At 40.7% G+C, this 25,528-nt stretch overlaps 1 protein-coding gene across 3 annotated transcripts in view; it reads right to left on the minus strand.

Annotated features, from left to right (window-relative positions):
* Positions 1 to 25,528, minus strand: part of LOC124167206 (heterogeneous nuclear ribonucleoprotein L) — a 313,940-nt gene that overhangs the window by 277,895 nt on the left and 10,517 nt on the right. For 2 of the 3 annotated variants that reach the window (XM_046545054.1, XM_046545051.1), the window contains exons 2-3: positions 12,885 to 12,934; positions 232 to 297 (exon numbers count right to left, since the gene is read on the minus strand). In XM_046545054.1, the coding sequence (XP_046401010.1) occupies positions 232 to 297; positions 12,885 to 12,934 (116 nt within the window). The remainder of the gene's footprint in view (positions 1 to 231; positions 298 to 12,884; positions 12,935 to 25,528) is intronic. The other variant, XM_046545053.1, reaches the window with a different exon arrangement.

The raw sequence follows: 25,528 nt of genomic DNA on the forward strand, positions 1-25,528 counted from the left end.
CAATTTAAAAATAAGTCGTTAAAATCCAGGATAACACAGAAGATCGAAGGAGATAGCAAACAGACATTTAACACTCAGGTCTTAATTAATCAACCCCCAAATTGAAAATAAACACATCCCAGAAACCATGTCTTAAAGTTTTTGCGCACCGTCGAAAAAAATATTTTTGCAGCCAAAAATAAGCCTAAAATGAATGAGGGGGCCAAGAGAACACTTTGCCCTTGTACCTACCAGGAATCTAACTCGGCATCGTCCCTTGCTCTCATGCTCTGTGAAAAATCTGGATACGGACGCACACTGAAGAAAGAGTTGAAAAAAAAATTAACAGTGTCATCAACCACCATCACTGCGAAATAAAGATAGCTCGGGACATACAAAAAAAGAATATCAAGTAGACAACGGTAATTTTATACAAAAAAAACATAAATTTCATAACGACGAAGATTTTCCGTCATGAATAAGAAGGCGATCGGGGTCAAACATACATCCATAAAGATGGAAAGTAATAAACTCAAAGTTAGGTCAAGAATGAATACACAAAATTTAAATTGTAACTGATATTTGCGGAGACCATGTAGACCTTGGTAAAACAGAGCATATTAAATTTCCAACAATAGAGTGATTTATCTTCTACAATTTCCGATGGCACGCCGTCATCATCGAATACATCGAATAATGATCTGTAACCGGTGATGATGAAGTGCCATCGAAGCAATTATTAAGAAAATAAATCAATCTGAGACAGTGAGAAAGAGCACTTATATCGGCTTCATTGTTAGATACATCAACAAGTAATACAGTATTAATAGCAACGAAACCACGGGAAAACGAAGAAATCTATGAGAGGGCAAACGTGTGGACACACATGGGGAGTCCTAAACCGATGCCGCGAGGCAGGAAGGAAATATTTACTGAATACTTAATCAAGCATGTAAAATTTAACCAGGTATCGCATTCTTGCTCCAGAGAAGTAATGGGGGCAGTGTGCGAAATTACGTTTACGTTAGTAAACTATTGCGGTAAGTCGTAGTAATTGAATCAAAACCTGCGAGTAAGTACGAAATATCACAGGTAAAAAAATCTTATTTCAGCATCTAAGACTCAATTACTGAAAATTTCAAGATTATAAAATGGGCAGTTGAGTAACCACGCCGACAAAATAACTACTTACAATGGTTTAACATTTTCACTCACGCATAACCAAAGCCTAGCTGCTGCTAAACATCGGCACAGCTTAACTCTAAATACATCGAAAAACACAAAATAAATTCGTTACATCGTTCATCAAACGTGACGGAATGTCTCAATTCCTTTGGGAAAAACGACAATCTGGTCCAAAGTTTCTTAAATTAATTTCTTCATTCGTAATAATGGGAAATCCCTGGCGAAATATGGATTTTTCAAATTGCATTGTAAAAACGTAGCTAAAGTAATCAACTCAACAAAAAACACAATACATTAAACCGTAAACGCGTTCATAGCTGTTAACCACCTCTCGGGAAATATCAAAATCGACTGGAGTGTAATCCGTGAGCGGAGGTCATGTAAGTGCTTCCAATAGTCCATCAAGCACACTATCGCCTCGGACGTGGAATGGAGGGCACAAGGCGTCGAACAGTCGCCGATGGACCTCTCATCGGAATCCCCGTGGGCGGTTCCAGCATGGTGACGTGTGCTCACAAAAATATTCTAGCGGCCAACGAGCACGAGTGGACCGCCAATGCTTGAACAATCGGCCGGAAACCGCGAAGGGTCGAGTGGTGAGATGAAGTGCTAATAAATCATCCCGCATCCAGAGAGACACTTCCAGCGCCCGAGGAAGTGAACGACGGACTTAACCTCGCCACAGTCGAGCATTGCGCTGGTAAAGTGAGGCGAGAAACAACGCAGAGTGTAATCGCGCATCAACCTTGAGAGATGTGAGAGCGAAAGTAGCGTTGTTACACGATGTACACTGGGCAGAACATTTTATTGGTAACATCTGCTTTCATAAAAAGGCAATGCGTTTAGGTAACCTAATTTGTTTTCCGAAAGAAATGGTTTACTTCACCAAATATTCATATATATTCAGTTTAATTATTTACTTAATTTCTCCAAGTTTCTATCATACCATCAAGTGACCTAGTCAAATACAATTAAAATAATTATGGAACTTTTTCTTTTTCTACAATTAAAAGTCACTACTTGTTACACATCTGTCGCATGAGTTCACTCATTTATATGGACGAATTAAAAATAGAATTAGAAACAAAAAAAAAAAGTATTTGACCAAGAGAAAGATATTTAGACGCAATCATACCAAGATTATAAACAACAAGTCATAATATAAATAGAAAATATAAGAGGTCAAACCCAAATTTCAATCCATAATATAAATACCCATTAAGTTTTGAATTATCTAACCTGGATTATAATTCGGGAGCCATTTCAGGATTTCAAATCTATCGACACACAGAACTGGCAATCAGCGGATACCGTGTGGGTAAGATTAAATGAACAGCATGGCATCGATAGAACACGGCTACGGTTAGTCTCGCAGGCGAAACCGAACTTGAATATGCCCTAAAATAACCACCCCGACGTCGCAGACTCGAGCAATATATCCAACTTCGTGAGACATCCTTCGGAGAAGTGAGAAATGCACTTGCACGCGCGGAGGCGGTAAGATATGTACCGACGGGAGACGGGCATGAAGAGCTATTAGATCACATATTTCGGGTCACAGATGCTGCGGAAACGCTCGAGTAGCCGTGAGCTGATACCACGGTCGACTTATCCCCCGACAAAATACACAGGCGGAGAAAGCAACTTGAGAATGAAGGCGACAACTGTATTTACAGCCAGACTAACGTATGATGACCCCGCTGGCTCCCGCAGCGCCAAATTTGTACAGAGTATTCAAAACAATAAGCGATGAAAATGGGATGCTTTGCAAAACAAGTGTTGGACATTTTAAACTGAAGGCCAATATAAGAGACCATTTCCGTCAACAATGGTACAAAGGTTTATGACCATGTAGTGATTCTTTTACATAGAAAACGTTTTTAACCCAATCTATAGAGAAGATTTAAGTACCACAGGCCATTCTTACTAACTTCCTACACAATTTTTATAGCTTCCTTGCATAGCAAAGGTGATCTGAAGGCAAAATCTGACTCCTAATTTAAATATTTACATAGGTTTCGTTCTTAGAACTGAATTAAAACATAGAATCCTTCAACCGTCGTTGAAAATATTTCAAAAACACAAATCTATGCTCCAATACTGGCAGTGGAAGCTTCGAAATGTCAAGTACTTTCGAGGGTTTACAAAATCATTAGTTTAACCCCGAGAAACAAAATACGACGCCAAAAATCAAGTGAAAAAATTGCATTTAACCATTCTATATAAATAAACTAAACAAAAAACTAACACAAATAATGGCGCATTCGACACTAATCGAGAACTCAAGCGATAAAGTGCATTACGTCACCGAAATAATTAGAGAGAAACTTAGTTTTAAAATTAAAGCATGCGGCACGTCTCCACTTTACAGAGTAAGAATGTGCAATCGGCAATTTATATTCAATTGAAAATCCTTATACGGGCGCTTCCTCGACCGTGTCTGAAACGGATCGCCAGCATAAAAAAGCACCCCGCACCGCTGCCTCACGCTTCAAACCCTCCGAATTCCGACCACTCGCCAAGAGATCCTCTCATCGCCTCCCTTTCGCGCTTTGCCAACATCCACCGGTCTCAGATACTTCAATAGCACACGGCCTCTGAATACACCCTTTGTTCACCCCCTTCCTCCCGCGTCCAGATTTCCTCACCGACCACCCCAAATAATTCCCAGACGTCTTGTCATTCCTCAGTCCACTTTCTCAAGGGACACCGAAGACAACAATTCTTAAATAATGCCTCTGCCCAAAAATGTATTCGCTAAACAAATATAACCTAACAACGATCTCCGAGAAAATCATGCGGAGCCGCGAGTAAAAAATTCACACCAATAGCAACACAAACCGTAGATGATGCGGAAACATTATTCCCGACACAATCAACATCGGGCCACAAGCAGCGTTCAGTATTTTTTAAAATACAACAAACAAAATCACTACACTTTTGAACATCGGTTTCAAGATAAATCATTCTTTAATTAGCCACCGATAAATAATTGTCGATCCGATAAAAAGCGATTCCGTCACAACTCTTAGTGCGCGATAACCATATTCTGGTATAATACTTAACCATTGTCCACATATTTAAATACGAAAAAGTTAAAAATTAGGTATATCCACTCGGTTCAGATATAATTAAAGCTCAAACCGCCACGCTTCGGCAATAAAAGTTTCCGCCACGCCATGCCGTCATAGTGACTGGCCACGGAGCGGCAAAATCCCAGTGGATTCTCTACTTCAATTTTGGGCGTGAGAGGAATCACTTTCCATTTTTGGCATGGATAACAACCAATGTGGTTATTATGGCCGGAGTACTAAAAAAAACTCACTTTCATATTCACTAGACAAGACAGTTCTACGTGTAGTAAACCTCAAATGCGCAACACCACCTATGGCATAACATGATATTGGTACTTAAATTCCCAAGAGTGTTAATCAGTGTTAAAAAAATCAAACCGTATTGATGACGGCTTTGATGGCTATTCATTTGCCCACTCGCGGTTGTATTTATAATTAAAAATCACTCTCACCATAAATAGCTTTGGTAAAGAGCGCCGTTAGTGGGGGGGGCTCGGTTGGCGAGTCCCGCATAACTTCCGACCACAATAGCGATCGGATTGGAAATAAAAACAAAAGACACAGACCACACGCCCAGGTTCACGGTTATTTTGAGTCCGGGCACTCGGGGGTCGAAATGCCAAACGTCGAATAGCGACACGAAAGGAAATGCTGGCTGGGGATTCGATTGGGAACGATGGAAAGCGACAAAGAGGGCGAAGCGGCGGAGACTGCAGTCTGAAAGAATGCGCCCCCGCGGCTGGGGAAGGGGGCGAAAGAAAGAAAACAGGAGGCAGGAATGAAGGGATAGACACGCTCTATCTTCATTGACTACAACATTCATTCCAGCACAGAACAATCCGAAAGATGAAATCCTAATGACCATTTAAGTTGGTAAGAAAAGTATCTCCGAAATCGACTCGAATGTCTAAGACGCAGGTTTTAAAACGGATGTTAAACGTCTCTTTCTTAAATTGAAATTCTTACATAACTATGTCAAAAATAAGGTGACTATCTCGGCTTTCCTCCTTCGTAACCAGAATGGGTTTAAATTCTTCTTTTGGGTAAATTTAGTGTGATAAATCTAATTAGGAAGCAATATCATTTGTTTATTGAGGTTTGATTCTTTCAACGACAAAGCTAAATTCAGCGATGACAAAAGTATCAGGAAACGAAGGAGATTTTCACCTATAGCTCTCAATCTCCACAAAATTTAAAGGATTTCGAATAACATGCATCCTGCGATGAGCTCCAAGAATTTGATGGAGTCAGAGAGACAGTAGATCGTAAAGTAACGGCGAGAATGAAAGTAAAAGCAATACGCACCACAACCAGGATCAATTAAACAAAAAATTGACAAAAATTTTACTGCGCAAGTAACCATACAGAAAGAGAATTAAACTTTATTTTTAAGTAAAAGGTCCACAGTACTCTTATCCATAGACTCCGAAGATAATGACGCGAAAAAATAGGCATTTACCACCACAGAAGCTACTACCGCTGATAGCTATAAGAGATAAGGCGCTAATCCAGGTGGAGGCACTAACTTCTACCCCGTCTGCAGACCCGAGGGAAACGCATGAAAAATTGGAAGCGTAAACACAGCCAAAGTTTCTGAGGAACCACCGAAACCAAGTGAAAAGGACATCACGAGATAAGAATATTAAAACAAACTTCTTGGAAAAGGCCGCGAGCTGAATTTAATTTCTCCACACAATGCCATCGAAGAGTTTTTCCAGGAAAGGATTTAGTGAAAGGCTGATAGGACGATGAAAAGACGATTTCAGAACTACTGCACAAACATAACAGGCTATCACGATAGAAATATACTAAGATACCCGATGAGTTTTACTAAAATCTCTGTCAAATCCACAAAATTATAAGTTGAAACAGGCAATAGCGGGGAGAAAAAATAGGATGTATTCCACTGCTTTACCAAGGGATAGAACTTACAAAAGCCATACACGACACAGAAAACCCCTTTGCCTAGATAAGCACAGCCATGCATAACATTTCAATCTCGCCCGCAAAATAAAGATATATTTTCCGTAATTAACTTATAACACAAAACCATGCGCGAGGGTGTGCATACAATGAAGGAAAATTTTTTATGAACTTCAGTCCGGTACAAAAAAATATTTCTTACTAATTACATCACCAGCCACGAAGTCGCAATTTAAAGTATACATATATAAATGAAATGCCAGAGCATAGATAACTTAAAATGGAAGCGAAATATAAAGGTTTTTTTTTTAATTCCTCGGGGACAGATAAGCTTACATATAATTTATAGATAAATTTACGAAAAAAAACGAAAACACAAAATTGAAATTATAACTCTTTAGAAGCAATACGTCAACAACTAAATAATATTAAGTATTTGTAAACGTTTTCAGGGTCTTTAATAAGACACCAAGTACAACCGGCTGACGGATAACGACAAAGATGTACCGATAGTGATCGACGGCTACTTGGGCTGTACTAGCAATAGATAATAGCGATAACTAGACTGGTCAGCCACGGTCGAGAATGAAAGAAGATCCATGGACAACGATCATTGAACCTGACAACAAGTTACTGGGGTCACTTAAATCGGAGAAACACCCGCGATATACGAATAAATGCCTCATGACCCCAGAGAGAATGAGCATCCCAAGGCCCTCTTCGATCAAAGCCCGTAAACATCTAATTTAGCCGGGGCCGACGTTGATGAATCTACCGCCCGGACACTTCGCCTCTATTTCGGGAGCATTTACGGAAGATCTCGCATCGCCCCACTCCGCTCATCGCGGCCGAGGCGGCCTCTTCAGCCGCCACGACACTCTCGCCCGTCCCGTCAACCGAGGCGCCCCTCTCGTCCTCAAAGGAACACCAAAACAACATTTGGAGTGTACCTGTCTCGACTCGAGAGAGAGGAGAAGGGAAGAAAAGTGAGAAACAAGGAGACAAGCGCCGGAGGACGAAACACCACAATGCAGGAACGTGGCTACTCGGATCTTTCGCGAAACACAGCACGAAGAACATCATTCAGTCCGGAGCGTATTCAAGAAGTGTAGGATCGTTACAAGGCACATAAGCCACAAAACTTCCCCGACAAAAAGCCCTCCATGATCCAAAATAGATTCAAAATTCAAATAAATGCCCTCACGTATCATCTTCGTACAAGTTATTGAAGAAATGGCATCACAAATTGTCATTTCACTTGAGTCATGAAGCAGAGTCGCAAAAACTACAGCGGCGATACCATAAATATCGTACTCCGTAGGTTTCTTCTATGATTTGAGAAATGGTTACATTGAATCACCACCACAGCTGGTATGTTTTCCTCGTTCGGGATTTTTATAGTCTTTCTTTTCACACCTCACTCAGTTTGGCTATCGCGGATACGTTTACTGTACTAATAACTAATAACGTATAGGACTGCTAACTTTTCAGAGGAATTTAAGAATTTTTATAACAGCGTATTTGTCATTCATTCATATGCCGTGGCTAAAGCGATAACTGCTTGTAGTAAGCTTTTAAAAAATCGTGAAGATGGACATATCCTAATGATACTTTCCTTGTGTAACTTGTTCCTGAAAATCAGCGTTCATTCATAATTATATATACTTTGCCTAGGCTAGACATTAGGTCCAACTTCATACTCGCATAAAAACCAAAAACAGCCTGTATTGAAATAACTGCTTGTATCTCCCACTCACAAAAATAAATCAAACAAGAAATTAATTAACTTAATTATATACGCTACAACAGTTCGAACCAATGCAAAAGAAATGCCAATCAAGCATCGAGAGGATCTCGAGGATTCGAGGAAAGAATTTATCTCATGAATGGTTCCAGCTTGAGAGATGTCAAAAGGCGTCAACACCAGCCAATCAGTGAAGGTTGGAAAGCATATTTAAGTTGGGGCAGAAGAGTGGCTAATTGACATTGAATAGTGTATACCAGTCACTCAGCGTCAAGCTATGACAGCATCGAACAAGGCTAATAGAGCAGTAATCAACGGGGCTCATCAAGAGAAACGAAAATAGCTACGCAGGAAGATATACGACTCGCGCACCAATTACATCAAAAACTCTCATAAATTAGAAATTTCCTAATTCATAACAGAATTTCATTAATTACGCCACAAAACGCACTAGTCAAAGAGCCCAAAATAAATTTAAAATGTGCGTCACGGATTAAAAACATGTAATCCGTGACACACTGAGTTACACACACAAAATAAGGTGTTTCTTAAATAATTTAAGGTAAATACCAGATACGTCGATGCTTAATAGCGCAGCGGTTTGCGAAAACGCAGAAAGACATTCCACCGCTCTAAACACAGAAAACAATTTCCAATTTGAATTAGGTCACTGAATACCGAAAATGAAAAAAGAAACAAATGGCGGGAACAATGTGAGCGAAAAAGGAAGCCACAAAAGCAGCTGTAAAAAGAATCATCTTTGACGTAAAAATGAAAATGATGAAAACAAATTAATGAAAATTCCCAGCCAATAACAAGTCAGTAACAAATGAATTCAGTAAAGAAAACACCTTTACAAAATATTAATCCCTCAAAAAAGCGACGCCTGATATGAAAGTTAAATTTTTCTACATTTTATTAGCGAATAAGGACAAGGTAGATGAGAGAAAAATTCAACGGGCAGACCACTAATTAAAGCAATTACATTTACAAGTATTAGAAAATTTTACTTAAAACAAGAACTAGCGGATAGTGACGGCGATGGATCCTTCAAGGCGAGCCAAAAAAATCTATCAACACCCGTCACTTTAATATGATTTTAAAATTCACTTTATGCCGGTGATTTTTTTTCATTTAAAAAAGTGGTACAAAATATAATAACATACAAAAGTCAATAAATAATTCTTTCATGAAATTGTAACTTCCACGGCATGGTCCTTAAAGAGCAATAACTGGCAGGTAACAAGGAAATTAAACCTAAATGAAATTCAAACGCGTTATACTGCCAAAGGGAAACAGGAAGACTGGATTGTTGAAAGAACACCGCAAGGGAACTCGTGGGTGGGCTCCACATTCTTACGTTTGGCCCAGTCTCGGAGGCCGCGTCACCAAAGGGTACGAAATTAGTGCTCGTCAATTGTTAGCGCGCCGAACACAAGAAAGCGTGAAGTGATGAGAAGACTACGGAGTACGATGACAAGAGGAGTAGCCAGCGGAGAATAGGGCCAATGGAAATGACAGTGGGGCGACCATTGGTCCAGAGCGCTATACTAGCGACAGCGCAACCACGTCCCTAGATACCAGACAAGCTAGATGATAGCCATCAACACTACTCAACACATCACACTTCAAAGCTCAAACAAAAACGGAGATTTTATACGAAAACAACTACAAACGTCGCTCGCGCTAAAAAGCTGGCACATCAGGATTCATCACCAACCATTCTACCACACAAGTTGCCGATCCAGTTGGACTTAAAAAATGAAAATGACATAAGTTCGAACGACCTTTTTAGCACTGACCTAAGTTTCATTTCTCTCTCCAACACACAATTAAATATTTCTTACGAATTGCCAATTCCAATCGGGGCTGAAATTATCATCATTTTAAAGTTATCCGCAGAGTAACATGTAAGAATTGTGTCAAGGAAATGCAGGACATTTGTACGTGCGTTCCGTCCAAACAATATCGGCAATAGAGAGCATCAATTTCTCGCGATTATTAATTATTATCGATTTCTATGGATCCCTGATGACGTCCTAAAGTTGTCGAGAGGGCGAGGACAATTGAGATTTAAGTGCTCGAATGGTTAAAACTACACTGAATGCATAAAAATGTTTATTCTTCCCAAAACCTATGTTCACGTATGAAATTAATCTTGCGAAATTAATAGCAACTGCAGGACAGAGCGAACGACCACGAAACCCGAGCTCAAACTATACAAATTGGACATTCTATCTGCTAGCTAAATAGAATTATCGAGTGACCACAGCTCCCAGTGACCAAACCGAATCATAATCCTAGCCCAGCATTAATCCACTAATCCCTACAGCCAAGACCCTTCCTTATCGCCCTCGCCTGCCCAGCATTCCCCACCACGACTTGAAGGACTATCGACCTCTCAAAATCCCCAAAACCAATACCTCGTAAATCTTCTGAAGTATTCACACCATCACCCTCACCGCATAGTGAATACCATCTTTCTAAATATCAAAGTGTGCACGCGAAACTAATGGGAACTTTGTACGACACAACGTGAGAGGATATTATAGTATTAAACACCACAATGTACCTAGCGGGGATGTGATACACACCAAAAACATGGTAGATAATATGGGAACACAATATCATGTATGAACATACAACCAGTACTTCAATTTATTGTAATCCTTTTAATTTGAGCCAGGTAATGTCCTCTACATTAGTGATTGGACAATATCAAAGCACAAGTTACTCCTATTTTCTCGCTCTAATGCAAAAAGAAAATGATTGGACACATCTCACAACTGTTAATACTCGCCACAGAACTAAGGAGACCGATTCAATTTTTTCAGAAGCGATATACCAGCTCTACGCGTGTACATTTGGGTGATACCGTCTACGAACCGCAGCCTGGTCACATTTGAAATAATACAAAAAATAATACAAAAAACGCCTATTTCAAGTAAGGTGACCAGCCAGTATGCCCTAGCAATGAGACAGCAGGCTCTTTACATCACCGGAAGTAGGCCTATTTTTAAGCCATTAATAATGAAAGATGGGATTCCCTGGAGGGACGTGACTCATGCTAGCTCCCATTTTCTCAGAGGGGCGCTAAGCGAGTGGTGATGGGGAACAGGCCGAAGACAACAATGGACCAAAAGGGAGAGAACACGCAGCCGTTGCCTCACTCTATATGCTAGCGATGAGGTCCGCGGACGCGGCTTTGTTGAAAACGCTATTTCGCCACTCACCCCTGAAGAGGACGAAAACAAGTCGAGGCGGAGGAAAACAACCCGCACGACATGCGAGTCCTTGTGGACGCACACGAAGACCTCAAATAAAGGCAACACGGTCATTTGTTTATCCTTGCAGCACTTCGCCAAATAGCCAGGGAATTGCACACAATTCGGCTGAAAGGCTTGCAAACTGCCCGAGGGTCGCTATCGCAAACAAGAACGCATGCCAGCATCCGAAAAGGTGATAAAAATCGTCGAGAATAGCAATTTAACGGAGTAGAATTAATGGAACTGTCGCAGAAAACTAAAGAAATAAGAGCGTCAGGTAAGGTAGCAATTACGGACAGGCTTCAGGAAACACCGCCACGACCAAACAAAATTTTAGACCGGTTGCAGAACAGGTCAGCAAACACTATTTCATGGAGACCAAAAGTAAAACTATGCTGCAAAAATGAATCATCGAAGAGGGCCCTCAACGTGCATAAAGAACAATGCCATTGGCATGAGGCCGAAATCACCATAAGCCTCCATAGAAAATAAAGTAAACTTGAAATAATACCCAACATACTAATTTCGTTTACTTCAACACAAAAAAGAGAACTAATAACGGTGACATCAAATCTAACAAATTTATAAGTCGATATGCGAAAAAACACAGTATTCATATACTGGCGACTAACGCGGCATTTCATCACCTTTATAATGCCTACCCTATCCGAATGTTATAAGGAAAATCGGAAATTATATACTCTATTAAATTCTACGGGAAATAACCAACGTAAACCTTGAACCTGAACCAAGAATCTGTTCGGATTTGTATGCGCTTAACTTTTCAACTTCATGACGTCCCAACCAGCTTGCGAACAAGTTTATATCTATCATTTAATACGGAAAATTATACATAGTTGAAAACGTATACAGCATGGAGTTCATGTGGAAGCACATTCTACGAAAACGCGAGCCAACAAAAGGTAGAAAGAGATGCACATCATTTCCGTAACACACGCCACCCCCCACGGTTACATTGAACAAGCGATTCAACCTTTACGTACGAGTACCAAATGAAACTGCAATCGAAATCTTCTAACAATTGAGCATAATCATAATCATCAAAATAACAACAAATATCCTTACATGCTCAGTCATTAAAAAAAGAATCGTAAGTATAGTATTTTTTAAATTGACATAAAACTCCTCACATCATAAACATTACCACTGCACATAGTATCTATACTAAACATAAAACCTATACTAAATAAATGAATAATATAAAAACAATGGCATTACATACTGAATTCAAAAACCACTACACTCACGGAAGTATAATTAATTTAGGATCAAGGACTAAATTTCTCTTACCCTCAATAGCGGATACCAACAGTGGTTTTCTAATACAACAGAAGCTGCCGGATAAATTAAATTAATATTAATGGTATAATCATCGACCAAATAGTTTCATCATAAAATAATATTCAAAACGATGATTCCAAGAATAGATAAATGCACCGTCCGCGGGAAAAATAACGCTGCCTTAAACGCAATTATCGACTGATTGCTAGCCGAACATGACGCACTGATACACTAATAAATCGATTCAGTAAGAGTAATCCGTGGCTCATTAAAATACGAAATTCTCCAGCTCGATTCGCTGAAAGAATCATGACCTCGGGAAGGAGCCGAGCGGAAAACGAAAGGGCAGCGCAGCCAGAGGACTTCCGCGTCGAAGATTGCTCTTCACCAAATGCAGCAGACTCAACTTACCTTTTCCGCCTCGGCTCGTCCTGGTAGCCTCCATATTGGTCGGAGTGGTTCTGGAAAGAGCAAAAGAAATTTCCCTTTTATTGGGAGGCCAAAACAATTTTCATGAACATCAAACCAACATTAACTGCTACAAAGCCGTCAATCAGTCGTGGCAAAAAATGATCGACCATAATAGCATAGCAAAAATGACGTTGACACAATGTGTTATGTGATGATAACAGAAAAATTAGAAAAAGAAATTGAAAATACTTAACGAAATTATTGGAGAGGAAAATAAGGGAATGCGAAATAAACACAAACGACGTCCACCTATAGTTTGTAGTCAAGAACAGACCGATTCCGAATGTCATTTTTTCCTCGATCAATAATAGATTATAACGGCAGCAATAGACCTCGTAAATAGATTGCATGACTTGTAGTGTAGCCTATTAACCTATGTAAAAATTAAAGCATGTTTCTGAATCTCTATTCTATATTCTATTTCTAACAGCATATAGTAGTATATTTTGTTATTATACGGGACGTTTTTTGGACGGTGTGGTGTTCATGTGGGAGTCCAAATGCATGCTGCATGCTGGTGATTGATCACCCCCTGCCAAACACCCTAGAGGTGGCTCGCAGGGTATTATGTAGATGTATAGCAGTGTCAACCTCCACAACGTTAAAATCTCAACTGAACTGCAGAATGAAGCACTTACGTCATGTTCCATGATGTATCGCCTGTATCACAGAAATAAAAAAATCGTACCACTACAGAAGAGGTTAAGTGATAAGCCAGATTAACTTGACCGGTCTCTTTCTCGGATTATCCGGCTGCCTGAGATTTCAACTGATTAAAGATTAATTCTTGGAAGAAAAATCTTGGCGGGCGCCGGCAAATTAAAAAATGTGAGATACGGTCCACTAGTCACTCGGTCGTCCAAAGAAGGGATAAAATGAATAACAACGTGCATACGGACAGATAGATATGTGTCCCTAGTGCATAGGACAACTAATGTACTATGAGTTGAAAAAAAAAGCCGCGACCCAAGGGGAACGATAAATACGGACGCTTTCGTAAAAAACAATAATTAAAGTCATAATAACGGATGCGGCACGAATACGATTTACTAAGTACACACCAAGGATTACCTCGGACAATATCGTGTGCTAGAGATTTCACTGATCATATAAATGAATTCCGTTAACCCTTTCTAACCCAGAACTTATTGTGAAAGATATCTTTTTTTAATGTTTTTCATTTTGAAAACTTGAAAATTTTACATTTAATTATAATTATAGTGACAGCTAAATATTTCGTCATTAGAATTTACTCAACAAAATAATGGGCAGTTAAGATATTTCCTAAAGAGAGCTGAAAGTTTGAACACTTATGATGTTGCTTAGAAGCAACATTGGGTTAAAGAGCGTTAAGACCGCATAGCAAACACGTGGTCAGGTTTTGGAAATCAGATAAATACATTGCTTGAAATAAACATTATGAACAAAGGAAAGCGAAGGGATTCGTTAAAAAAAACCGGTCAGGGCGTATTGCTTTGGGGGCAGATGAGAAAATAAAACTGGGTGAAAATAAGGAACGAAATTGATACCACAATCCATTTCCAATACATGCGTGGGAATTCGCTCCCTCAACTGACAATGTGAGAGACTATTATAAAAATTCACCCACAATAAAAAATAAGGCAAACAAAAAATGTCAACTACATGGCCTCAATTCTCAGGTGGAACACTAAAACCCCCACAAAATTGACTCCTGACGTGTCTTTCAGGGAAGTAAATTGAAATTAAAAGCTCGGGGCTTCATCCGTAACGACGGTATTGCGCTTGGAAACGTGAATATGAAACAGTGTGACACCACTACAGAGCAATGGTCATGGGAAGGGGCCAACGCAGCTCGCGGGGCATGTAGATTGCGCCCGACATTCACGCCAGCCACACGGCGTTCACGGGAAGAGGCGCAGGTGGGAAGCAGCGGAGGCGTGAGGGACAGCGGCCCAAGGACATCACGGGCAGGGGGCAAGGCTCGCCTTCAAGGCCTTGCCCACTCACAGCCCACACGAGACGAACTCTCCCCAGGGAAAACTCCACATAGTCACCCAGGTGAGACGCAAGGCTATTATGCCATAGCCTACACATGCTTATGAGAGTGAAATACTCCGAGACGTAAGCTGATCATTCTGAAAAATTACATTACCATCTACAAATTTACAGCATATACAGAGTAGATCTTTAAATCCCTCTTTAACAGCCTCCATCTCGAACATAAACACTTCTCGATATTTACTCAACGGTTACATTTTCATAATCAAGATACTGATAAAAGGTGACAAGAATTAAAACCATGTATCGTGAGTTTTAGTAAAACGCCAGGAGACAATATATTTGGAGTGCAGCGCTTTACGGTGCGGAAACGTGGAATTTCAGGGAGGAGAACGAGAGGAGGCTAGAGGCCTTCGAGACGTGGGTCTAGGGAAGAGTGGAGAAGGTGAAGTAGACCTAGAGGAGGACGAGACGAAATGCTAGACTTGCTGGTTAAGGACTGGCACAGCCTCTATGTAGGAAAAAGATAGATGAATCAAGTAATAAGCGGGGAGGGGATGATGGAAAAGTTTAAAGGAGGTTGAATGTAGGGTATATGAGGGAGAGGATGGAAGTCCATGAAGGAAAGGGAATATGACAGAATACTCCTTAAATACTCCATAAAATATACCTATATTGGTCAAGTACTTAAATAATAATATTACAGGAAACAAAATAAATAACAACACATCAACCAAGCGATGCGTCAAAGTAAAGAAGTCCAACGAGAAACTAACTAAATGTGATTTAGGAGAAACTGCTTTTAAAAAATCACTGTTAGCGCACTTAGCCAATCATAAAAGAATAAATGGTACATACTGCACTGTGGTAAATTTAAGAATAAACGAACATTACGATGAAATTATTTAAGTGCTTACATGAGCGATCCACACACAACATTAAAAAACAAGGCGAAAATGCAACTTAAGTGTTCAGTGTAAATCCGAGTAAATGTGAATTTCAATGGAAATGTCGCAACGGACAACCTAAAAAATTGGAGAAGTGTTAAATGAAAAAATGCATTGAAATATCTAGATTCGAAACAGAAGTCACTGCCTTTAGTATCAGAAAGGTGTCATCCATGAAAAAAGTAATAAGGTAAATAAATAACCTGGAAGGATAGTAATCCATGGCTAGATTACAATCTTTGTACTAAAAAACCTATTTGGTGACAAAAATAGTTAACTTAATATTAAACAAACGATAATTAATTTCGCTCAAAAAACTTTAACACAGTGAAGATGGGAAGAGAATACTTGAAAGCCGGGCGCATAAAATAAGGAAGCGTACTCAAGCGGCAAAAAGAAACGTAATTAACCGAAGGAAAAGGAGCTAAGGTCAAAGTAAGCCAACATTTCGAGAAAAATGAGTACACCTTGAAAACTGGCGAATGTAACTTAACCTACAACAAGCATAAAAATTGTCATAATGTCAAGCATTTCGACAAGAGGTGAGACACCAATGATAGAAAGACATATCGAGCGAAGGATGTTAACCTCATTCAGGAAAGAAGGGTACCTCACGCGACCTTTCGTATGAAAATGTGAATGAGATAAAGACGACAGCGCCAGCGAGGCGACAAGATTCGAGATGTTTAATTTGCGCCAAGGAGGGAATGGGGAATAGCAAACCGAACACCACACCTGCAAGCTAAGGGCAAGGTACTCGACAACAAGAACCGAACCCTTTGAGAAAAAAAAATCATGGGGAAACATACAACACTACCAACACTCACAATTATAAAAAAGATGAAAAATAAATCAAATAAAATGAGGAAGGAACGTAAACACAAAAAAACAACTGAACAATACAGAAATTACCGTTATTCCTGGATACTCTTAAATGAGGTTGCGGGAAAGACGAGTGATCGAAAAATAGACACCGTACCATTTTAAAAGTTAAACTTTAAATCAAACTTGAAAAATTGACGATTTAACTATCCTACGGCGCGCCAAAACAAGGAGAGAGAAAATATTTCACCGGTGTGGCACTGAACCAATCGTAAATGAAAAATGAGATACGCTACACTGCGGAAAATTTAAGAATAAATACACATTACGATGAAAATATTGAGGTCGTGTCACAATCGACCCTCAAACAACATAAACAAACATGGCGACACGGCAACTTGACCCGATTGAAAGGACGTGGAACCAATACCCTGATAATCAAACCCACACGCTATTGGCTGCTGGAGGGGGGGGGGAGGTGAGTGGAACTGAAGCATTGAATGTACGGGGAAAAATCGGAAGGGTAATCCTAAATATAAGAATGAACATAGCAATTGCCTCGTTCCACACTTCAACCGACACAAGTTTCTGCACATGATGCAATTTTCAAAGGAGAATTCTGGTGACTTATGTGCAGTTGGCGTTTCTTTTGCCGTTATCCCAACTTCCTTATTTTCTTTGATGAATTTGTATACCTTTCCACCGCACCATTCCGTAAACTGCATCATCTAAGCATTACACGTAAATCCCACTAAATATAAATTATAAGTAAAAAAAATCCCACTCACATCAATAGAACATAAGACGGGAACTAAGAAAGAAGGCATGACTACATAACGAAAACTCCCTGAACCCTATAATACGGCTTCCCCCCAAGGTGGGCTTAGATTGATGAGGGTAGAGCTCACCTCAAAGCTAAAAGAGTGAATTTCACTCACAAAGCGTAGAATGGCCTCCTATTCACCCTCGGCCGCATTGCAGCGAGAGGATTTATTTGGTTCGGAAGGGCCTAAGAATAAAATTCAAGGAAGCAATAAAAAATTAAGATATATACGGAGAGGAGTTTCTAATCCTCCACTTCTTCCTTCACTTAGGTTAAAAAGACGAAAATCGCTTCACGGCATTGCAGACTGACAAAATTACGATTTTCGTCTTCGTGTTTTATATTAAGTAGGATCAATCTAAACATTTCCTCACATGAAAAGTTGAGAAATATTTTTTTCCGTAATGCATACATTTCTTAGATATTCTTGTACTTTTTTCACACCTCGGAAATTGAAATCTACGTTTTGGCCATTAAAAAATCAAAGACTGGGTAAAATTGAAATTTAAAACGCTATCTGTAATGCGAAAATGTCGCACTCTCTCCATAAAAAATAATTTAGTGCACCAATCAAATATTATTTCCCGTGACGAGAGGTAGAATACGAACGTTTCGCCGTTCTCGTAGTTTTCGCGTATTCTTTGTCACTCTTTCGACACTATAAGTAAAAAGATAACGTTGAAACACTGTTAAATGATTCATTGTCGTAGTCAAATTAACAATTAGTAACACAATATACTACACGACCTAGCGTGGGCAAAGTTTCATACAAACGCTTAAGCTCAGTGTTCTACCTTTTTTGCGCCAATAGAAGGTTCACACAATGCTCAAAGCAAACGGGAATAGTTCCTCAAGATGTGAGCAAATACTGAACCACATTGACATGAGATAATCGTCTTATCAGTATCAAACAAACCTCAAATTGGCATTCAAAAATAAAAATATTAGAAATCCTTGGCAACACGCATGTTAGTGACACTAAAACCATAAAAATATTCAGAAACAATACGCTATCTGAAATTTGAACCCAGGATGGAGACTATTCAGTCTCCGGCACAACTACCAGACGTCTATTTTACGTGCCATGTGCCTCCCCCCTTCCATGAGTCACCTTATCAGGTGCCGCGCATCGTTGGAAACTAATTGCCCTTGATGCAAGCGCGAGTTGCCCACGCGTTACCGCCAACCCGCACAGAGGGATTAGTCTTTCTAGCATAGAAAATAATTCATCGTGTATAAACACAAAGTATACGGAAATTGTAAAGCATAAAAGGCAGAAAGTTATGCTAACCAGGGCCGGCGAAGTAAAAAAGTAAGACGCGACTGAGAGAAAAAGTCACGTGAGTTATAAATAATTTTGCGAGGCAAATACAATCATCCGTATTTGATGCTAAAACTTTGATATTATTATATACCTGGGAATGACTGCTTCCCGAGAAGACCCTAATTTTTCCACTACAACCTAACCAGGACAACGTGGGAGGTTCAATAGACCTTTCAGTAAGGACACTGACATGGGTAACAAAATAAACGTAAGGAAACGCCACACAGATCCAACGGTATCATGAGATTACTTAACCTTTTGCACAATTGGTGTCACGCATTTGCATGAGAATAACTCTGTAATATAGAATAATAAAAGGAAAACAAAAGAGCCAGCCAAAGAGAGTATGTCGCAGAGGCAGAAAATGGAAGATTGATGCCCGCATGTGACAAAATTCGCACCTCCACGAGGAGGCGGTGAAGCCACCTAGCACTTCACAAAAGAGGTTCAACGTCCTTCGTGTGAGCAAACGACCTCCCACTCCCAAGCGCCACCCTGCGTACTAAACAACTGACGCCTTATGCAGGGCTGCCAACCGTAAAAAAAATGCACATCGACCAAAAAGAAGACGGTGGACCAGAAAAGGACAATTGATATCAAGTTGGGAGAAAAAAAGAAATCAGGGTCCCAAAATAAGACCGGCGAGTCCGCTTACGGTCATGTCACACCCACCTACAGGAAAAACGAGTTTGGGCCTAGAGGCTCAGGGCAACCCAGAATTCTGAGCCGGTCCATTCGCCGACCACCTGAACCATTTTCAAGACAAGAACACAGAATATGTAAGGAACGGGTATGAAAAAGTAGCACCAGCAATGGTTCATTACAGACAAGGAAATAAACAATTCCCTGAGAGGAATACGAATCACCCCTCCATAAGCCTCTGCCAACATACCTTAGACGAAGCGATAAAAGCACGTGGAACCAAAGGCCCCATCCATCGGCCGAAGAGGGCAGACTTTCTAACAAAGTTTTCCTTACTTGCACAAAACGGAAAATATTTTGTGGTTTGTAATCAACATAGAACAGTGACATAAAAAGTGATTATGAAAATCTGATACCGAGAAAGACTCGCCATTGCGCGATTCCGCAACGTAAGTTTATTGCGAACTAGATTCGTCATTACAGAGGAAGGGGTTTATCTGGGTGGAGTGTCCATGAAAAAAAAATGAGATTAAACAACGTGACAATTAGGATGCTTCGTATTCCCGTCGTGCAAGCATAAGAATTACAAACAGAATCAAATTCCACGGAAAAAAGGTTAAGAGGATAGCAATTTATGGGTTTGAGAAGATTACAGCACATATAATTGGAAAAGGAACAGAAATCATAGCCTCACTAAGCGACAACTCTCCTAAAACAATAGACCTGAGGCCATAAAATAATGTCGCGCGGAGGAAAGGAGTTCGGGGAAGCACCCCGCGTCGGAAGAAGTGAATACTCAAGAGCAGCTAAAATGGAGCGATTCGTCGATTTGATGGAGCAACACGGGGCGAGTGGGTGGAGGGTGTCGGGTCGAGAGGGGCCGCCGCATATCCCGGCCCGAGTGGCGGGAGGGAAGAAGTAGACACAAAGGAGGATGTAGTGGGGAGCCGTAGTAAGAGGGGGATTCGGCGGATCGATCCTCTCTCGGGCGGTGAGGAAGGAAGGAGACGCCGGAGAATCAAAGCAAGGGGATCGGAGCAAGAAAAGGCCGGATCATGGTATCAAGTCACTATTTTCTAGGGTTGCCACACTTAGTTTTACGGACATGCCCTCAATTCCGGTTTGAAAATGACCTTCCTAGAAATGGTACGGCAATTAATACCGCGACTTAAATGGATAAAATTGATCCAGGAAATCTCTTCGTGATTGAATAATAATAGATGTTGTCCTTTTATGTTTTAAATTGAAATCATTTGGAAATGCCAAAATATTTTCGCCCACATTTCGCGACATTACTGGGTGTATTGCGATGTGAGTGTAGTACCGGCCATTCCTGCGCCATGATTGAATGTACACAATAATTCGTAACCCCACATACCAAATATTTACTTAAATTCCCATATCGAGATGCTAGCGCCGCGCTACGTAACGAATACGAATTTATTTATAAGCGAAATAAAACCCAAGGTGGAAAACATCCCACACCAAAGAAGCAGTATTCAAAGACTAAAACAAGAATAACGGAAACAATATCACGAAGTGCATTTCGCCACACATGGAAGCCCTAAAGTCTTGGTTAATAGTTAATGTCGCAATAATACCGCAACACGAACACATTTTTACTTACCAAGTAAAACCATAAAGTGCTTTACGTCCACGAAAACAAATCCCCGTGAGGAGTACCTTCATCACTATTCTTATCGCCACCAAAGAATACTTCCATCAGATATGAAAAAACTCAGAAGTGTACGGTCGCGTAAGCGGCATTATGCGCAACCCAACTCACCTTAGGGCCAAGAAGTCATGTCCCTAGTATGCAGAAAGTTTACGAGAATTTCGCGTACATATGGCATCCGTATAAGCAACTACGAATATGAATAACATGAAATAAAAGAAGGAAAATGACGACCGAAAAATAACTGAGAATAATTCCAATTTCAAATTTGACGAAGGTACCGGTACGCCTATTTAAATTTGAGCCAGCCAAAAGAGGGGTGAGAGATAAAATTTTGACACCAGGCGCAACCTCTCGAAGATAATGAAGTTCGCCACGGAAGACAGTGAATAGGGGGTTTAAGACGGCAAACCCATGGTAGATCTACCACAAGGTACTATAGAGTTGCTATCAATCGCATGAATAAGGAAGATTGAAAACATGCAACAACTGCCCAACTGGGAACTGCCCAACTGGGAACTGCCCAAATTCAGGAACTTCTATAAAAATATTTAAATAGATGCACTCATCATTCCTCGTGATTTATACAAAAGCAACCCACAGCGTGAACCCACAGTGATTTTGATCTCGTTGTGGAACACATCCACGGTGTTCCATGACATGACCTAGAAACGATTGATAATTAACTGGGACTAAAAAGCCAGACGATTAGCGAAAAGTAAACATATCCGAATGAGAAAATGCATCCAAATGAACAACGAGGGATCGTTAAAAAAAAACTCTACACACTCCATTCCCGAGTGAGGAAACTGAAAACGATCGATGCCAGAGAAGCTTCCATCCATTAATGGACACTCAATAAGTATAGAAAACGCAAGATAAAGAGGCGATGACGATGGCACAGTCGTAAGAAACGATACGAAAGTCTCGCTGCGACCAAAGACAAAATCCCCATTCCCGCATCAAAACATTACGAGAGCCGGGGAGACTAGGGGACCCGTATCACACGGGTTCTCGGAAAACGAGGTTAAATTCCTAGAGCAGCGCGTACAAATTTTCACTTATCTGGACCGGAGGTGGGGGTACGGGAAGGTGGCGCAGGCGTCCTAGGGAACACTTCCGCAACAAGCTAAACGGAGCCAGGAGGCACGGGAGGAAAGAAGCTAGAAACCCAGAACTACGCCCGCCAAAGCAGCCTAAAGCCATCGAGACCCTTGGAAGGTACGCTGAGAAAGGGTCGCTCGTCCGGGGACGACTCTTAGCGGAAATTGGAAATACGTCATCTTAGAAGTGTGGCGTAAGGAAAACGACTTAAATCACATTAACTACACCCTCTCAACTAAAGAATATTCGTCATAACCGAATACATAATGTCAAACAGAGTAACCGACGTTCCCGAATATTTTCCCCAATCAATACTTATCACCAATGAAAATATTATTAACCGTAAACAAATACGATATACGAAAAATACGAAACCGTATGAAATATTGAGCATGGGATCTTCAAAAATTCAATCCCTTGATGAAACGTACAGGCGAAATAATAATGACTATCCTACTTTGACAGTACAACGGATACTTCTGGCGGTGTTACGAGTTTACTTACTTGCTATAGATTTTTAAAATTCTTTTGTCATCCCTGGACAATAACTGATATTATATTCATTTGAAAGGCCCATTGGACGGAATGAGTAAACTCTGCGGACAAAAAAATGGGCGCGAAAAATTAGAAATTTACCAAAGCGTGGAGAGAATGACGAACTAAGTAATAATCTCTCTTGACATTCAAGTCTCAGACTTGGATAAGAGAAAACTCGGTCTCTTCTCCGAGAGCTACTTGGGAGGTTCTAGCGTTAATGGAAAGAAAGCCTTGGCGTTTCGTGAAAGTCCCACAAATTCCTCATAATTAAAAGCCTTGCATCTCCTAACAACACAATTTTATTTCATGAATTTGAATAATAGATTTATTACTGAGAATTCAAGGAACAATCCTCGGTTACGACCAGAAGTATATTATTTTTTTATCCTTCGGAGTAACTTCGGCGACGAGGTTTTGAATTCTACAAATAATTCACCTAATATATACTAATAAAACCCTTCAAGAGTGAGCTAAAGTTGTCTAGCTATTTGGAGACTCAAGATCAAACACAAAGTGTAAACAAATATGAGACAGTATTCAATAACGGACTATATAACCTCTACATGCCATAAAAGGAAGCCTGTAAAGGAAAAGATTCAGGGAACAACACTATAAGGGTTTATGGACAAGGGGTACGAGTCGTTGGCCTTAAAATAACAAACACCATTGTTAATTGATAGTAGACTCTAAGAACCCAAACCCGCCACAGACAAAAATTTACTAATACAAAAATAGAAAAGAAAGGAATAACCGGAAAGAACGCTACCCAGACATCCTTCGTACGAATGTAGACGGAATAAACGACCACAGAAAAACTAAGAACAAAGGCCATCAAGAAAACCCCGGCAATGGGCATCAATCTTGTAACAAAGGCATCACGAAAGAATGGTGAATTATTCACCACATCCCCGCAGGACCCGGAAACGGAGAAGGCTAACCCCTTGTCCAGAGAGGGATCTCTTTCCCTCTCCTAGCGCTAACAAGGAGCCATACAGGAAGGGGACCTTAAATTTAAGAGCGGCGAGGAGCAGCAACGGCGAAGCCCGAACATAGCACATCCGTCTAGACGCCTAGAACACGTTCGCTGAGTCTAACTTGGCCGGAAAACAATTAGCGGCCTCACGCCTTTTGATTTCGACGGCATCCAACGAGTGTCCCTGAGAGCGCTCAGAGCTCACACCCACATCAGCAACATTGGAAGCTATAACCCTTCGCAAGGTCACCGTTGAGTTAGCACCAGGAAGAATGCTACCCATGTGAAGTCGTGTATATGATCACCTGTAAAGGTATTTAGATGTCGGGGACAGGGAAGAATGCGCACCCCTGCTTCTCACTTCTTCCTTTTCTCTACTACTATTAAACCACGGTCACTCGCAAGTACATGGATTTCTAAAGAGCAAGTTTTCCTTTTCGGATTGTGATAGCGGCCGCTATAGAATCACATATATATGAAATAAGTAAAATATTGAGATACCATAAAAAGTAATGGCTATAGAAGATTTTATTTACGCGGGTAATAAATGAAAATTAATTAAACCGCCGGGACTCAACAACCGCTAAGATAAAATATCCAAAACATCAAGCCTCTAGTTCCATATTTCGTCCCCTCAGTTTACCTCCCTTTGCCTAACATTTTTAAGAGATTTAATAAGCATTCCCGCTTAGCAGGCCACGGCAGCACTAATCTGAAATCCAACGGTGCAGCTAACTTCCATGGACAACGAAGATCAATGGCTTCAGAAAATAATTTATACCAACGACATATCAGACAGACGAACGTACTTAAAGCAATAGAAATGTATTAAATAGTCACTCAACCTCATTACCCATTAATCTCAACGGTATTACGTAGATAAGATGTGCGTCACCAAAGCCAAAAAAACAGGAAGTAAGAAACTATATAAATCTGATTTAACCTTAAATGCGCCTCCTACATAAATATTGGCTATCAACGCTATCATAGGCCAAATTCAACCTCTCCGCCGTACTTCAGCCAAACCATATCTCCCTGGTGAATCGATTCTAAAAAAACAGCAAATTAATAATAAATTAATAATTAACAGCCGTAATATACAGCGTGCCACAGATAGCACGATTACCTGAGTACTTACGCAATACGTAAATGTTACATGTCAATACATTCGTTATACTTAATTACAGAACATTCAATATACAAGTACTTAGCGGTTTAGTTTCGTGTATGTTCCCCAATCCCAACTGAACAAAATCCCTTGCAGCTGCTAAAAATACATCGTGAACAACCGAAACTTAGCCAGCCACGACAAGGTGGGCTTACTCCAAAATCAAGCCCTACACCCATACCCTCAAGCAGCAACGACTCTCATTACCCCTATCAACCGACAGAGGAGCGGGATCAGGGGACAACCTAACTAGGGAGAAGACACGCATCGTTTATGGTTAAATGGCCCACGAACTCCGGACGGCCGCGGACCCAGCATCACCCGCGCACCACCATCAAGGCCCACAAGGAAGGGGTAAGATTAAGCCGAGCCGGACCGAGAGAAGAGGACGGGGGATGGCCCAAGACGAAAGGCGGCAAATCCAATAAGTCACGAGGCGGAAGGCCGGGGCCCGGCGCGGTACAGAGGAGGGAGGAAAGAGTTGGCGAAGAGAGAGAAGAGTCCCACGCCGCGGCGGCGCTACGATCGATAGCTGCCCGTCCGCAAGCCGGCGGATCTGCGCAGGTGGGTGGCGGGGGGAGCAAGGGGG

This window comes from Ischnura elegans, chromosome 10 (genome assembly GCF_921293095.1).
Source record: "Ischnura elegans chromosome 10, ioIscEleg1.1, whole genome shotgun sequence".
Classification (NCBI taxonomy): domain Eukaryota; kingdom Metazoa; phylum Arthropoda; class Insecta; order Odonata; family Coenagrionidae; genus Ischnura; species Ischnura elegans.